Below are 14010 nucleotides of genomic sequence, written 5' to 3' on the forward strand. Positions count from 1 at the left end.
GCCTGCCAGGTCCGTGCCTTGGGTGCCAAGACTCTCTGCATTTGAGGGAAATACGTAGCGAGACCAGGGGAGCTGAATGCTGAATGCCTCGCTCTCACTGCAGCCAAACGTGGACAAGTCAGCGCCGCCATGATGGCTTCCGACGCGGCTCGTGGACAGGGGACGACATTAGACTGAGGAGCCGATTCGTGCAGAGCCCAGCCGGGCCTCCGACCCTGCATCTTTTACGGTGCCCTGGCGGCGGCTTTCTGGTGCCCTGGCGTCTTCTGGTGCCAGCCCCACTGCTCAGGCCTGGGAACGTGGGCGACGGGTGGTTCCCTGGGCGGGCCTTGTACCAAACATAGCAGCACGGAGTAGCATTGCGGCAGCGGTGAGGTGAAGCAAATTGACGGAATTGGGTTGAAGGTGCTAGCGCATCGTCAGGGTCTTGGACCTGGTGCGGCTCATTACCCACCGCGCTGTACTACCTACGGTCGACGAACCACGGCCGCTGGCAAACGAACAGGCGGAGCTGTTCAGGACGAAAGAGGGAAAGGGTCAATTGCTCCGTGCTCTGTGGAAGAAGAAATAATAATAATAGACGAGGAGGAGAGTGACGTCAGGCGAGGTGTCGGATATTGGACAATGCTGGTCTTGGACCGAGGTAACAACGGCGGCTGTAGGTAGGGACGGGACGTGGTAGTATTCGCTGACATTTGTGCTCCCTGATTTACGTAGGATTCTCGAAAGCAACAACCAGGCAATAACAAGCAGATGGTGACATCCACCGGTAAATCCCACCAAGGAGCTCAGGCCCGTCTGAACCCTACCAGCTCGATCTTGGCCAGATCGCCCATCCCAGCCGCCCCATGCGAACTTTGGCACGGTGCGACGGTTAGGTCGGGCCTCTAGCTTCAAGCCTCCGGGGCATTCTCCAGTTGATCTCCCACGCCCGCGAATCCAAGTCAGCCTCAGCTGCGTCCAGCTGGAGCTTCCAATCTCCCCGCCACCCCCCTCAGGCTCGGGGGTCGGCGGTGCCAAGTACATGTCCGCTCCGAACCCGAGCGCTCAGTCAGTCAGTCAGTCAGTCAGTCCTGCTGGTGAGGCGATCCATCCTCGATAATTGTGGACATCTATGCGAGGGGAGCGTCGGTCGGTACGAAGCACTCAGGAGAGCCACCTCAGCCATTAAAGGGGCCCCCTTCGGCGATGTGCTCGGCTCAGGTTGCCTTTGCCGCGCCTGGCGACTCCACTCGAGGGTTACGTACGCGGAAGCACGCGACTTGTGCAGAATACGACGTTCGACTAGCTGCGTGCACATCTCGATTGGACTTGTGGGTGAAGGAAAAAATCCCCGAATGATGTGATGTGACGATGGTGTCTGGACTCGCATTGAACTTTGTACTACCTGTGGCCTTTAGTCCCCACGAGCCCCATGATATGGTCCGTCACAGCACACACCCCATCTATGCTGTGCATGCTCCAAAAAAAAAAAAAAAGCCATCGACTGACTGGAAAAAGAAACAAAGGTCGTGGCGTCCATCTGGCGAATCGCCGCCGCCGACCAGTGAAGCTGTCTCGCACTCAGATCGAGCCCATGGGGCAGTGCCGCCAAAGTTAGACTCTTCCAGGTCTCTTCCAGGTCCCAATGAGGGTGCGAAGGGTTTAGGCCCGTAACCCAACTCCAGCCAGCCGGGACCGAACTACTTGAGGAGCGCCCAAAGTAAAAAATCCGGGTATTTAACGTGTTGATGCGTGATGCAGGAATGCAGCTGTGGAGGGGAGTGCGCTAATGAGGCTGTTTCACCGCCAATAGGGCATCCCACCACTTCCGTCGTCCCGTCGTCCACCCACGGACAGAGTTCGAGGTTCCGAGACAGGCGGGGGGCGCCTGCATGTGCATATGCAATGGGATCCGGAGACACGGCCATGAGACTTCCCGGCCCAGCTGCCGCCGGGGGTGGGTGGAGTGAGTGAGGTGATGTGCCGACCTTCTGATGCCCGGCTTTGAGAGAACAACCGGGTTGGTGTTTGTGCAAAGGAAAAACAGAGGCGTCCGGTCTTGTCTTCTTTTCTTCTCTTTCAGGGGCCGCGGCTGTTGAGGCGTCTGTGGCATTTGGCAAAAACCGATCGTGTGCTCAATGTCCTACTGCGGTATGGAGAGATCTACGGGATCCGCGCCGTTGACGTACAGTACTCGTGTGAATCGTCCTTTCCAATTAGCCAGGAACCGGGAATCCTGTGGAACCGGCGTTTCGCTGCCCTCGCATGCCCATCATCTGTTCGTATTGCAGGAGATGTTGTTGTGTCTGACCATGTGGGCGCCAATGTTGCAGTCAAGACTCCGTCCAGACAACGGCGCGCCGACAGAGTGGGAAAGACGCCGGATGACCGCCACATTTGCCAACCTTGCGTCTCTTCTCCCACGTTTCTCCCGTTCCGGACAGCTTCTTGAATCGCACAGACACGACTCACGAAAGACGAATTGATAGTTCGCGGTAGGGTGTTCCCGAGAGGCCCAGGCCACATCTATCAGCCCAAGCCATTTGGGGTCTCCAAGATTGGGTTTTGGGCGCCGTCACGGGATCGAGCGCCGACAAGCCAAAGTCAGCAGTCAGCCGCCACCTCACGCTTCACAACGCAGAGCAAAGCCAATTAGATCGGGTTTCGGCTAGAGGTTGAGAGCGCGAGACATATGTGATTATGTTGGTTTAGGGCCTGGGCGTCATCGCGGTGACACAGGTATATTGGACCAGGAAATGCTGGGGTTTATGCCGTCGTCGGATCATCCGTCAGCCCCCCCTGGCATCCCAGAAACCTGCATTGCATCTACCGATTGTTGCTCGTGTTGTGAGCGACGCATCGGCCGTCCCCGATCCGTTTTGTTTGTTTGCCACTCGCAAAGCTCCACTGGAGTGGACTCTGTTGGCTCCTTGATCTTGTCCTGTTCCTGTTGTCTGACACCCGTGCATAAAAAAAATTGGAAAAAAAGTAGACGCCAACAGAGCACAGCCAGGCACAGCTGAAACCAAAGGGAACGGGGGGTGGAGGAGGAGAAATCAGCGGGCTTCACTGCGGAGAGGAGGGCAGCATGTCACTCTCACAAGCTCCCGAGGCGACGGCAACCAAGCGACGCCGCAGCCACGGGCCAGCAGCACGCCCGCTTGTCTATGTTCTGTCCTCGCTCTCGCTACGTGGTCGGGGTGGTTTATGGCAGTTCAATTCCTGTAGTCGGAAGCACGAATACACGACGGCTTATTCGGTGCTCTCTGTTTTCCCCTTTCGACACACACTGGACACACTGGACGCACTGGACGCACTGGGGGCCCGCTCCGGTGCGTTTGCTGGCGATAATTCAGGGCCTGGGTCCCCTGGCACGCCCCTGGCCCCGGCGCTGGGCGTCCACCACACCTACTGTTATTACTGACCAGGCCTACCAGAGCCGTCCAGGCCGTCCTGGCCACCAAGACCAAGACTAGAGGTAAGCGGGCTTGCTCCCCTCCACCGCCAGTGCGGCCTGGAGCTATTTGCCGGTGGCTTTCTCTCGCTGCCCAGGCGTCATCCCAGGCGTCATCCCAGTTAGCACGGCGACTCAGCCTTATTCTTAGGTGAAGGTCCCCCTGGGCCGGGGACTCCACCTGCTCGCTCGCTGGCTCGTTCGTGTTGCACCTTGCTCCTTGCTCCTTGGCTCCTCGGCCGGTCTATATATACACTCCGACCGCTTTGTATATATAATCCTCCCTCCCCCATCTGCTCCTGCATCCCCGAACCATCATCCTTCGCTGTGGCTGCTGTCGTGTGCGTGCTCGCGTGATTCATCCCTCCCCCCCTCCACCATCACCATCATCAACAACAACGCCCCCGTGGACAACGACGCCGACGCCGACGCCGAACAAAACGCACGCCAACGCCCCCCAAAAACATGAGAAGCAGCCCCTGCGACTGCTACTGCTGTGGACCGAGGACTGGACGACCAAGCACCGCTGCTACACCCGAGAACCGCCATGATGCGCCGCGATACTAAGCATTCCGGTGACGTCGACGTCGACGCCGACCAGGAGGGCTACTTCACCTACCGCCCGCTGTCCAACCTCCCCACACCGCCCCCGAGCTCCCGCAACTCGTCGGCCGCACAGTCTCCGCGGACGACGCTCAACGATGGCGAGCCGTTGATGGCGCGGTTCCGAGGTGAGTCGAGATTTGTTTGGCAGCCTGTTTGTCTGGCGGTGCATTTAATCAACAAACCTGTTGATGCTGCGTCATTGAGCTTGCTGCTCCCTTGTTCTGTCTCACTCCGTGTCTAACCCGCTCACCCACAGGCCCCGCCATCCACCTCGTCAACCTCATTCCCTCGTCGGCCTCGCTGGCCACGGCCTCGGTGCCGCTCGTACAGGCTCTCCTCAGCCGCGCGAACCTCCCTATCGAGACCGTCGCCCTCGCCGTCTGCATCCTCGACAGCCTCGACTCCCGCTTCGCCCGCCGCTGGCGCCTCTCCTGCCCCCTGCTCTCCGACTACTTCTCCTCCTCCTCCAAGCGCCACACCCTCCCCCCGTCGCCCTTCCTCCAACAGCGCCAGCAGCTGCACATCGACTCGGTCAACCCCGAGCTCATCATCTTCGCCGCCCTCGTCATCGCCGTCAAGTTCACCGAGGACCCCCAGGAGTCCGCCCACTACTACTGCAAGGCCTGGGGCCGCGGCATGTGGTCCAACCAGCAGCTCAACCTCACCGAGCGGTGCATCATGGAGAGCCTCAACTACCGCATCATGCCGCTGTGCGACGAGGACTGCCTGGCCGACGCCATGGTCGACATGCAGCTGGCCGCCCAGCAGCCCAGCTGGGACCTCCGCGACTACAGCCACCAGGACAGCGTCTCCAGCGACGAGGAAGACGCCGCCGCCAATTACGTGCCCTCACACTCCCGCTCCAAGACGATGGGCGCCAGTAAGGCTACGCTGGGGCTGGGGCTGACGCTGACACCCGTCGACACCCCCGCAGCGGAAGCTCCTCAAGCCGTGACCCCGCGGCCCGCGGCGCTTTCTGACGATTATTTCGGTCACTACCAGGCATGAGACCAAGGAAAATGGCACACGGCGTTTGATTTGACTTTTTTAACTATGACTTTGGTTTGAGCATTGGCAAGGCGTTTGACAACCAACACACTACTACATGTAATGGCGACTTTTTGTTTTGTTTTGGGTAATGTGCCGGCCTACAGCGGGCTTCATCCGGCATCATTTGGCATCAGCATCGGGTTGCTTTTCTGGGATGCCCCCTCTAAAGGAGGGCTCGACACACGTGTCTGGCTACGGCCGTGGTCGATGTATTTGCGTTATCTGTGTACTCCAGGGTTTTCGTTCAGGGATTTGGTATCAGGTATCCTTGCTTGGTGTTTGCTTTCGTTGTGCTTCGTTGCACGGCAGGGGATCACAAGACCTTGCTTCTGGTCTGGTCTGGTCCGGTTCGGTTTGGGCTCATTTTCGGCATGGGAGACCAGGGTTACACATACCCCTTATCGTATCTTCTGGTCAATAGTGTTCTTTTAATGGCTCGCTACGCTTTTTCTCCCTGTACTCTTCACCGTCTCGCCGCGTGATTTTGCTCAGACCGACCCCAGCCTGTCTTTAGTCCAACTGATTTAGACCGGGACGCGTTGTCCTTGTCTAGTTCATGGCGCTTGCTCCACCCACTTGCGTACCTCGCTGTAAAGAGCAACTGTTGAAGACCTCGTATGTAGACATTCATCGTATTCCTACGTAAAAACAACGCATCTCCCTTACTGTTTCCGCAAGAAACATGCCCTGATCATGTAAAACGGCCTCAACTAGATCCCAATAATGCTAATTTCTTTAGGGCTTATTTTAGGATCACGGTCAGATCCCTTGCCAGGTGCGCTAAATCACGTCATGCTGATGTTCACTTGGGAGGAGATGAGAAACGAGCTACTTGTGGTATTGGTCTGTATGTTTCCGTACGTTGATACCCGATGTGCTAAATACATGTAAACCTAACGGACCTAACGGGTGTGGCATTCTTTTCGGCGGCGCTCTCCGCAAATTTGGAGGTGCCCTCGCCCTTGTCCATAGTTGGCACAAATGTACTCAGATTTTGGGATGACTTGCTAGTTCTTCTGAATGTCACCGGCTGGGCTAGGATCTCTAGCCCCGGGACATTCGTAGAGCCGAGGGCCAGAATCTAGGTGGCCGACATGCCCGCCAGGGACACAATGTTGAAAGCCGCCTGGCAGACCGGTGACACTATGAAAATATTACTGACTATCTTATTTTGCTTAGTCTCTGCCATCGATGCCTGCCCCGTTTAACTGTGCGTTCTAGTACTAACCTCGGCGTTGCACATCCCCACGAAGTCGGTAAAGCACGCCACGTTGGGAAAAGCAACAAGCCCATGACTCGCGTAGAAGGCCTGCGCTTTCTTAGGGCATCATCGAATCGAACCTTGGTGTATTACTTGATATGGGTGTGTGCGTATTTCTTGATAGGCGCAGTTGTGACTATAGCTTCATAGTTGGGCTAGAGCCAAGTTATATTAATCTTAATAAAACTAGAAAGTACAGTGGTATTTATATTAATTATAAACACCCACAAATACTTAGCAAATAAGCTAGTAGATAGACTAGAAAATATTAATATAGAATGTTTGCATCAAGATAGTGTCACACCACCGCCTGCTTCTCCCTCGCCAGGCCAGATGTGAAGTGCAGAACTTCTCCCCCATATCTACAGTCGATTTTTGTTACACATAAAAAATATAATTAAAACGCATCCAATAAATTTCGACCTAATTACAAAGCACCTGCAGTAACAACGTATTTTTTTTTATGCAATTGTGTTTTGTTATATCTCGCACACTTGTTCCTGTGCATTCCATCCGCTCATTTGCCACTAAACCTCTGTGTCCTCATCCTCATCTTCGTCTTCATCCTCGTCTTCATCTGATTCATCCTCATCCTCATCTTCATCCTCCTCGTCCCCATATCTGTCATGATTGGGCGTTTGCCGTTTCCTGGTTCTGTTCGGATAGGCTCGATCAGCCCGATACTGGCTCGGCAGCTCGAAGCTCAGTCTCTTGGCTGGTAGAGTCGCTGCATAATTCTTCCTCGCCGGCTGTGCATTTGGATCCGGGTCGTAAGAGTCATCTCGGACCTCACCCTCGCGAGCGGTATCGCTGTCCTTCCCGCGAAGCTTCACAATGTAGTCTTCAAACTCGTGCATAGTCCTCGCAATGTTTTGAAAGTTCGCTTTTGTCAGCTTCACTGTCATCCATTTTTTCTTTCCCGACTTCGCGGCTTCATCGAGTGTCTGGCCACTGGCTTTGATATCTTCCCGCCTGTCGAATTGGCTCAGAGCCAAGGCCGTCTGGAAGGCGTTACGTACTTGCCGGCCATTCCAAGTCTTGCCATCCTTCTGACGTTTCTTGAAGTGCTGCTCGGCAAAGTCAAGGAGATTCTGGCGATTGAATTTGACTTTAATTTCGGCCGTCTTATTTTCCAACTCTAGGCGATTCAGGATGTTGTTCCACATTTTCTTTGTGGAATCCAAATCCAGTTCAGCATATCGCAAAGATACGTGGATACGCGATTTGAAGGCCTCGTCGAGGGTGCCAGGACGGTTGGTCGTGAGAAATAGGATTCCAGAGTAGTACTCTAACTGTCTGAGAAACACTAAATTTGGGTTAGTGGCGTGGCAATCTTTGGATACTCTGAAAAAGAAGCAGATTGCATTACTTACCCGAGACTAGAGCATTGCGCTTCAACTCTCTGTGAGTTCGTGACACAAGAAACACATCAGCTTCATCTAAAAGCAGTACACATCCCCATTTCTCTGCTCTTGCTGCATGATTGCTAAGCCGAGTTTCGACAGACTCCGGATCCAATCCCAGATCGCCGCAAGTGATTGCGTACAAGGGACGTTGTGTATACGACGCTATGGTCTCTGCGGTACTTGTTTTGCCAGAGCCTGGGGGTCCGTGTAGGAGAATGATGAGGCCTTGCCCTTTCCCTGGGACAAGGTCTATTTGGGCGTTGTCCGGCACTTTCATGCGTTTCTTCAACCGTTCCTGTCGCCGTTGAAACCCCGAGGTGTGATTGTCAACCAGTGCAACTAGAAGACTTCTGTGGCGCTCTGGGATGACAAGGTCATCAAACCCTGAATTTCGGATGAAATCAATGTCCTGGAGATTATCAACGTCGAGCATGTCTAAGAAAATTGTGAGTCACCAAAGAGCAATTAGATGGGGTAATGGGGCACCATACACCACATTCGATACCTAAACGTGTATCCAGGCACCTCTGATGGTAATATCTGATAGTACTCTGCACTCAACTCAGCATCAGTAAACTTAAAGGGTTCCAAGAAGCCTCTGCTTTGCGTCATATAGTCCTCGCCGAGCTTTGTGTCGATCTCAGGGCCGGAAAATATGTCCTCGTTCGAATGCATAGCCGAGCCTGGCGGATACCTGTTGACCGCACCCTGGTCGAAAACCTTGCTTCTGACCAGTTTGCCGAGATTAAAGGTGTAATATTTATCGACCTCTCGATATGCCTTGAAGTCAACAAACACTTCACTGGTAATGTACTCCTGACTTGTCTTCCCGGGTTTCATGTCGTCATCGTCGGAGCTATCGTCGTCTTCGACGATACGTAGAAGTTGCTTCCGAGTCCGGCCCCGAGTTTGCTTCTCACCCAATCCTTCATAATGTTTGTGACCGATGGACTTCATGAATTTGCGCCCCCGTGCATCCATCCGAGCGAGTAGGCTTTCGGGGTTCGGGTGGAGCTGAGCTGGATATATCGGAAGCCCTGTGACCAGCCGTTCGCCCAGGTAATGGTTGATTCCCCAGGATTCCCCTACAGGTCCGACTTGGTCACCATCAAATGCCATCATGTAGGTATCTACCTTGAATTCTGTCCACGTATCGACAGGGATTTCTGCGCGCCAGCCGTTGTTGGACAGGGTACGTGACATCAGTCGACCACCAGTAACAAAGTGCACTCTGTGCAACTGTTCTCGACCTCGCCGATTTGACAGAACAAGATCGCCAGGTTTGAACAAGTGCCATAGATCGCCGAAAGTGATTTTCTCCAACTTTCCGCTCTTCACATCGTCTCTGAGCTCAATAAGCCCTGCGAGGTTTTCGTTGACAAAATCAACAAGGCACCCCAGGTGAGAAATCCGCATCTCGAGCTGCGAGAGTTTTGCCTGCAAGTCAGTGTGACTAGGATTCGACTGAGCGTCACGGCCCTCAGCTTCACCACCACCACTCTTCGGCTGGTTCTCTTTGATGTGGAAATCAACCTTTTTGGCGACTTCTTTTGGCTCAGAGTTACTGTCCCGCTGGATGGGTTCATCGATATCCATGTCTGGAGTTCTTGTAGTACCATTGACTTGATCGTTATTGTTGGTGTTAAGAGTCATTTCGGCTAGCTCGTCTCGAAGCTCGACCAACCTCGTTTCAAAGAGTGGCAGGTATTGCAACAAGATCTAAACTCATTATGATCATTTTCAATACATGTAAGAAGATTATGGATAGTATGGAGGGGACTCTTACTTCATAAGGGGGGATAATGCTTAAACGTGACGTCAGACATGCCATTCAAAATTGAATATTCCAATTGATGTAGAATATAAGGGCACTTACATAACTGGGGAGGAAATTGTGGTCGATGTGATGAACTCCAGCTCCGCATGCAAAATGTCTGAATTGATAAGGATCCTCTGCAGGTTCTTTTGGTCTCTGATCATGTCAAGAGCCATATCCCGTGGTGCCTGTGAAGAGTCTCCCGTCAAAGCCTCCAGTGGCATTGCTCGGCTTAGCCTTTGGTAATAGACCTGCAACACCGGAATGGGCCTCTTCTCCGACCCACGGATGCCTTGCTTCCAGTCATCCATGGTGAGCACTTCGATATCACAAGTCCAGAGATTGCTAAACATCATCAGCTAAGTCTGCACACCCACAACGAAGAGATGATTTCAAAGACTTAAATGTTCTCGAGCCTTCTAGATCCGAGAGCAATTTAATCTGAAGCAATAAGTATAGACTTACGAGTTTGTGTCCTTAGGATACCTTTTGTCGACTTTTCCTTTGAGATCGTTCATTTCTTTTCGTAGATCGGGAGGCAGGATGAATTGATACGGCTGCACACTTGACATGAATTTGGAGACCCTCTGGAAAATCCCCGTTCCCGAATCCGACATTGCCAATGCGGGGGTGTCTTCTTTGCGAGGGATGATGTCTTCCTCTCGCAAGGTCCCCGCTGATGCCGATGCCAAAGTCGCGGTTGCATTATTGGCAGATACACTAGACTTGCTTGCAAAAGCATCCGAAAGATCTTGGCCGAGGTTCGCTGGCGCTGAACCTTTTTCAGCATTGTCTTCCATCGAGGAATCAACTGTGCGATTGCTTGTGGTCTCAATTCCAGTGTCTCTCAGTAAATTTGCGCCAACCGTAACAACACTTCTCTTGTGGGAACCGGATTTGTAGGGCTAACTAAGACTTGCCGTTGAGGTCGTAGACTGGGATGACAACGGTGCGGAGACGATGCGCGAAATAGCGATATGCTCGGCGGTCAGAGTTGCTCAAGATAGCCGGCCGCGCGTAGTATGAACAAAATAACGAGGAATTACTCAGTCAGAGTGGATTAGAAAATGGGAATGTTTGCGGCAAATATCCATGGGCTGAGGCTCAACTGCGCTCCGTACTTCGCCCCATTACACTATGCAGTAGAACCTCAGGCACCGTTTGGGCCCCCATCTGCACTTGTTGGCTGTAAGATTATGGCCTCTATCCAATGAGAGGCTATGAGAGAATATGCACGCCTGTGGCGAAGCTCAGTTGGTAAGGCTGCACTTTACCCGCCTCATTTTACTGCGTAGACAGCAATGAGGATCCCGCCCGAGCACCCACACCCATTCGTTGTTAGATGGTGAGCCCTCTAATTCCAACAAGAACTTCTTAGCTTATACGTACATTCGAGACGAGCTCGCCATGATGATCCTATTTAAGACCCATGATGGCTATGTTCTATTGTCTGGTTAATATGCCAGTATATGCTCAATTGCAAAGACTTGTAGCTGAACGGCATAATGATTTCGTGTTAGACATGCTCGGACATTATCTACTTGGTGTCGCTAAAGTGCCCATCAGTCGGTTATGCATCGTGCTTTCATTCCTCAAATCAACATTAGGTCCCTCCTCAGCTCATGGTTAGTGGTTCAAGCTTGTCCGTTGTACTTAATTTTCCTGCTCTTGTTCTCATCCTTAAATTTTCTTATCTCAGCTCAAGAGGCCTTCTCCAAGTCAAGTCGTTCGCTACAGCACCTGTTGGCAAGTCTTTGCTAAGTCGAAGAATCTCGTCCTCTTGAAAGAGACCCTCGAACAAGCTAACTCGCGATGGACTCGTAAGCAAAAGCTTCAGGGTCGCAGGCGGTCCCTGTCTGAATACCGAGATCAAGCTGATGATAAGCTCATCGGTGTCTTCTTGTCGCTCAAGAGGCTGAGAAAAGAACTTTAGACCATCAATGATGATGACCACGTACATTTCCCTAGGGAGCTCGGTAATCAGGTCGCAGAGTGATGTACAGACAGTACGGAATTCTGTCGGCTCTACCACTTCTAGAATTCGCTGGAGTGATTCGTGTGCAATAAAGTCTCTTCCGCGATCTACTAGCTGTAGAAGCAGACTCAGGGCAAGCTCCGTTGCACTGGCATTTGGGTCTCTTTCGAAATTTCTGTGCTGTCCGCAGAAGAAAGCCAAAGGCACTATAATTGGAGACATGCGTTTCTTGTCTTGATATCTGTGAAGTTTGAGAAGGGCGCTCGCGATCTTGGCGCTGACCAAGGAGGCTTCAGACTTCGGTCCTTGGCTGCCATGTCCATCCAGGAGAAGCATTGAGGGTTGGTCAATGGAAAACCAGGCCCTTAGTCGGTGATGAGACTGAATAGCGAGCACCCGCTCCTCATCAATCTCGTCGTCTGTAATACGTTGCGTGGCTCGCCCAAGCATCTTCAGGATTTTGTTACAGTCGTCAATGACCAGTTTGTTATCGTACTGAAAGGCTGTAAGGATGTCGTGCGTCGTGGTCATTGCAATCTTTTTTGCACGAGTGTTGTATGATTTCAGGTGGGTGTTGTGTGAATTCCTTGGCCCGTTTGCCCGAGGCTTGGTCTGGAATAGATCGTGTTCAACTTCGATCGAGTTGCGGTTTTCCTTTTCTCTGATTAAAAAGTACTCCCCGCCCATCTCAATCAAATAGCTGGCACCATGAATCATATCCATGACTATCTCGTCTTTGTCGGTGAGAGATCCATTGCGTCCTTTGTAGAACCAAGGATGGGCATATTGATTGTAGATGAAGTCTTTGAAGGTGGTGACCTGGACTTCGAAAATAGGATTTGAATCCTCGGAATCTCCTTTCAATGATACATGATGGTTATGAGACTCGTAGCTTCCAAAATGCGCGTCCCAATATTGGCCCACAGGACGATCGGGCGACCAGTGGCTTGGCTCCTTGATCGCTCGAAAGCTCTCTGAGACGAATCCATTGGCGCGATCTACATCGGCTGCGGACTGCACCACAATCATAACACCGGCGAGATCGTGCATCTCATACAAAATGTCGCTCAATTTGGTGAATGGTTTCTGGCGTCCCTGCCCTCGACGTTTCAGGGAGTCTCTGACAGATTGATCAGTCTTGGTTCTGCCATGAACCATACACCTAAGACCTCTCTTCAGGAGCTCATCGCGGCAGTAGAACACCAGTTCACTGACCAGTCCTTCGTAATCGGGGACAAGATTAGGCCAAATGGTGGAGTTGAAATCTTCAATGAGGTCCTTGGAAGGATGGATGGATTCGAGTTGGTAGTCACCTCTAGGCGTGGTGCTAAGATCATGTATTTTTACCTGAAGCTCTCGATGTATCACAGATAAGGCTGTGGAACCGCCTTCCAATTGGAGCTGGGGAGTTGACGAAAGCGAACTCATGGCGCGCAATAGGCATTCACTTTCCACATGATTGATGAGATCCGTGGTGCTAAGTGACGCAAATCGCTCAGTGACTCTGGAGAGGGGAAAACTGCAGAGAGGTCCGATAAGGCTGCGAGGGATAAATGGATGGATCGTTCTGCCAGGATGGACGCCCCATGGCCAACACACTCGGCTAATTGTAGTCAAAGATTTTAACCGGAATCGTTACAACATCAAATAGATATTTAATTCATATCACATTAAAGTGCCATCGATATTACGCAACCAAGGAAAAAATGTCTTTTGTCTTCCGTCAAGGGAGCGTCCTAGTCGCTTCTGCTCCCCTCCTGCCTGAGCGGATTTCGGGAGGTTATTCAACCCTTGCCCTTCACGCCAGCCAACTGCGAGACGGGCGACCCGAAACCGGCGTTCTTCGTTGCTCTTGTACAGAAATTTTGGGGGAGCTTTCTGTACATACAGGGATCAGAGATGAAGTATTATGACGTGCTCACTGCTTTAGCCGGCATGAGCTTCGAAGTGTTGATAACCTTTAGTAGCTTCCTAGCTCGACCATCCCGGGGAGACCAATATGAGAAAACTAATGTCAAGATCGCTAAAGACGAACATTCTCTTGACATTTAAGCCGATATATTTGTTTTGTAGTTTCGGTTTAATTAATTGATGCCGAATGGCTAAGGAGTTGTCAAGCAGCTTCTGTTCTCCTGTGTAGCCGTCTCACTGGCCTACCCTAAAGACTGCCCGTACTACGACGAAGATGGTGGATTGCAATTTCGTCAGAAATTTTGATGAGTTTGACGTTTTGCTTCACCAAGCTGTAGGAGTCTGGCGTTTGCAGGAGCCCTAGGGTTCAGGATTCAAGGATAGGACACGCAAATGCTGGCCGTTGAGAGCAGCTCGAAACACACGTCCACATCTCCTGATATATTATCTTAATCCATCCCATGATTTTTCTTGAATGGTCCCAAAAACATAGAAAACATTCTAGCTTTTTCAACCCTTCAAAGCATGTGTACCCTCACCCCTCCCCGC

At 52.1% G+C, this 14010-nt stretch overlaps 4 protein-coding genes across 4 annotated transcripts; 1 reads left to right on the forward strand and 3 right to left on the reverse strand.

The window, feature by feature from the left end:
* Positions 1–379: 379 nt before the first annotated feature.
* On the reverse strand, positions 380–1189 carry BGZ61DRAFT_83368 (uncharacterized protein). Its single transcript, XM_046257134.1, has one exon. The coding sequence runs from the start codon at positions 1024–1026 to the stop codon at positions 538–540; it is 489 nt and encodes a 162-aa protein (XP_046110467.1). The 5' UTR covers positions 1027–1189; the 3' UTR covers positions 380–537.
* Positions 1190–3983: 2794 nt separating this feature from the next.
* BGZ61DRAFT_472084 (uncharacterized protein) lies at positions 3984–5050 on the forward strand (the record flags this gene model as incomplete). Its single annotated transcript, XM_046248292.1, has 2 exons — positions 3984–4167; positions 4299–5050. The coding sequence occupies 2 exons, from the start codon at positions 3984–3986 to the stop codon at positions 5048–5050; spliced, it is 936 nt and encodes a 311-aa protein (XP_046110468.1).
* A 1564-nt stretch (positions 5051–6614) lies between these two features.
* On the reverse strand, positions 6615–10725 carry BGZ61DRAFT_440693 (uncharacterized protein). The gene is made up of 6 exons (XM_046244510.1): positions 10041–10725; positions 9636–9920; positions 9546–9564; positions 8251–9478; positions 7727–8194; positions 6615–7659 (listed from the first exon to the last, which is right to left on the reverse strand). Exons 1-6 carry the CDS (start codon positions 10373–10375, stop codon positions 6881–6883), a joined length of 3114 nt encoding a protein of 1037 aa, XP_046110469.1. The 5' UTR covers positions 10376–10725; the 3' UTR covers positions 6615–6880.
* Positions 10726–10905: 180 nt separating this feature from the next.
* Positions 10906–13070, reverse strand: BGZ61DRAFT_513063 (uncharacterized protein). Its single transcript, XM_046252167.1, has one exon. The coding sequence runs from the start codon at positions 12976–12978 to the stop codon at positions 11266–11268; it is 1713 nt and encodes a 570-aa protein (XP_046110470.1). The 5' UTR covers positions 12979–13070; the 3' UTR covers positions 10906–11265.
* Between the last annotated feature and the right edge of the window lie 940 nt (positions 13071–14010).

The sequence above is a fragment of the Ilyonectria robusta genome, assembly GCF_021365365.1.
Source record: "Ilyonectria robusta strain PMI_751 chromosome Unknown BGZ61scaffold_2, whole genome shotgun sequence".
NCBI lineage: Eukaryota > Fungi > Ascomycota > Sordariomycetes > Hypocreales > Nectriaceae > Ilyonectria > Ilyonectria robusta.

Excerpts from the sequence above, each read along its gene's own strand:
- BGZ61DRAFT_83368 (XM_046257134.1), bottom strand. The coding sequence starts at position 1,026 with ATGTACTTGGCACCGCCGACCCCCGAGCCTGAGGGGGGTGGCGGGGAG.
- BGZ61DRAFT_513063 (XM_046252167.1), bottom strand. The coding sequence starts at position 12,978 with ATGAGTTCGCTTTCGTCAACTCCCCAGCTCCAATTGGAAGGCGGTTCC.
- BGZ61DRAFT_440693 (XM_046244510.1), bottom strand. The coding sequence starts at position 10,375 with ATGGAAGACAATGCTGAAAAAGGTTCAGCGCCAGCGAACCTCGGCCAA. Across the intron at positions 9,921-10,040 it reads TATCCTAAGGACACAAACTC|CAATCTCTGGACTTGTGATA; the intron begins GTAAGTCTATAC and ends GATGATGTTTAG. Across the intron at positions 7,660-7,726 it reads GCGCAATGCTCTAGTCTCGG|TGTTTCTCAGACAGTTAGAG; the intron begins GTAAGTAATGCA and ends ACCCAAATTTAG.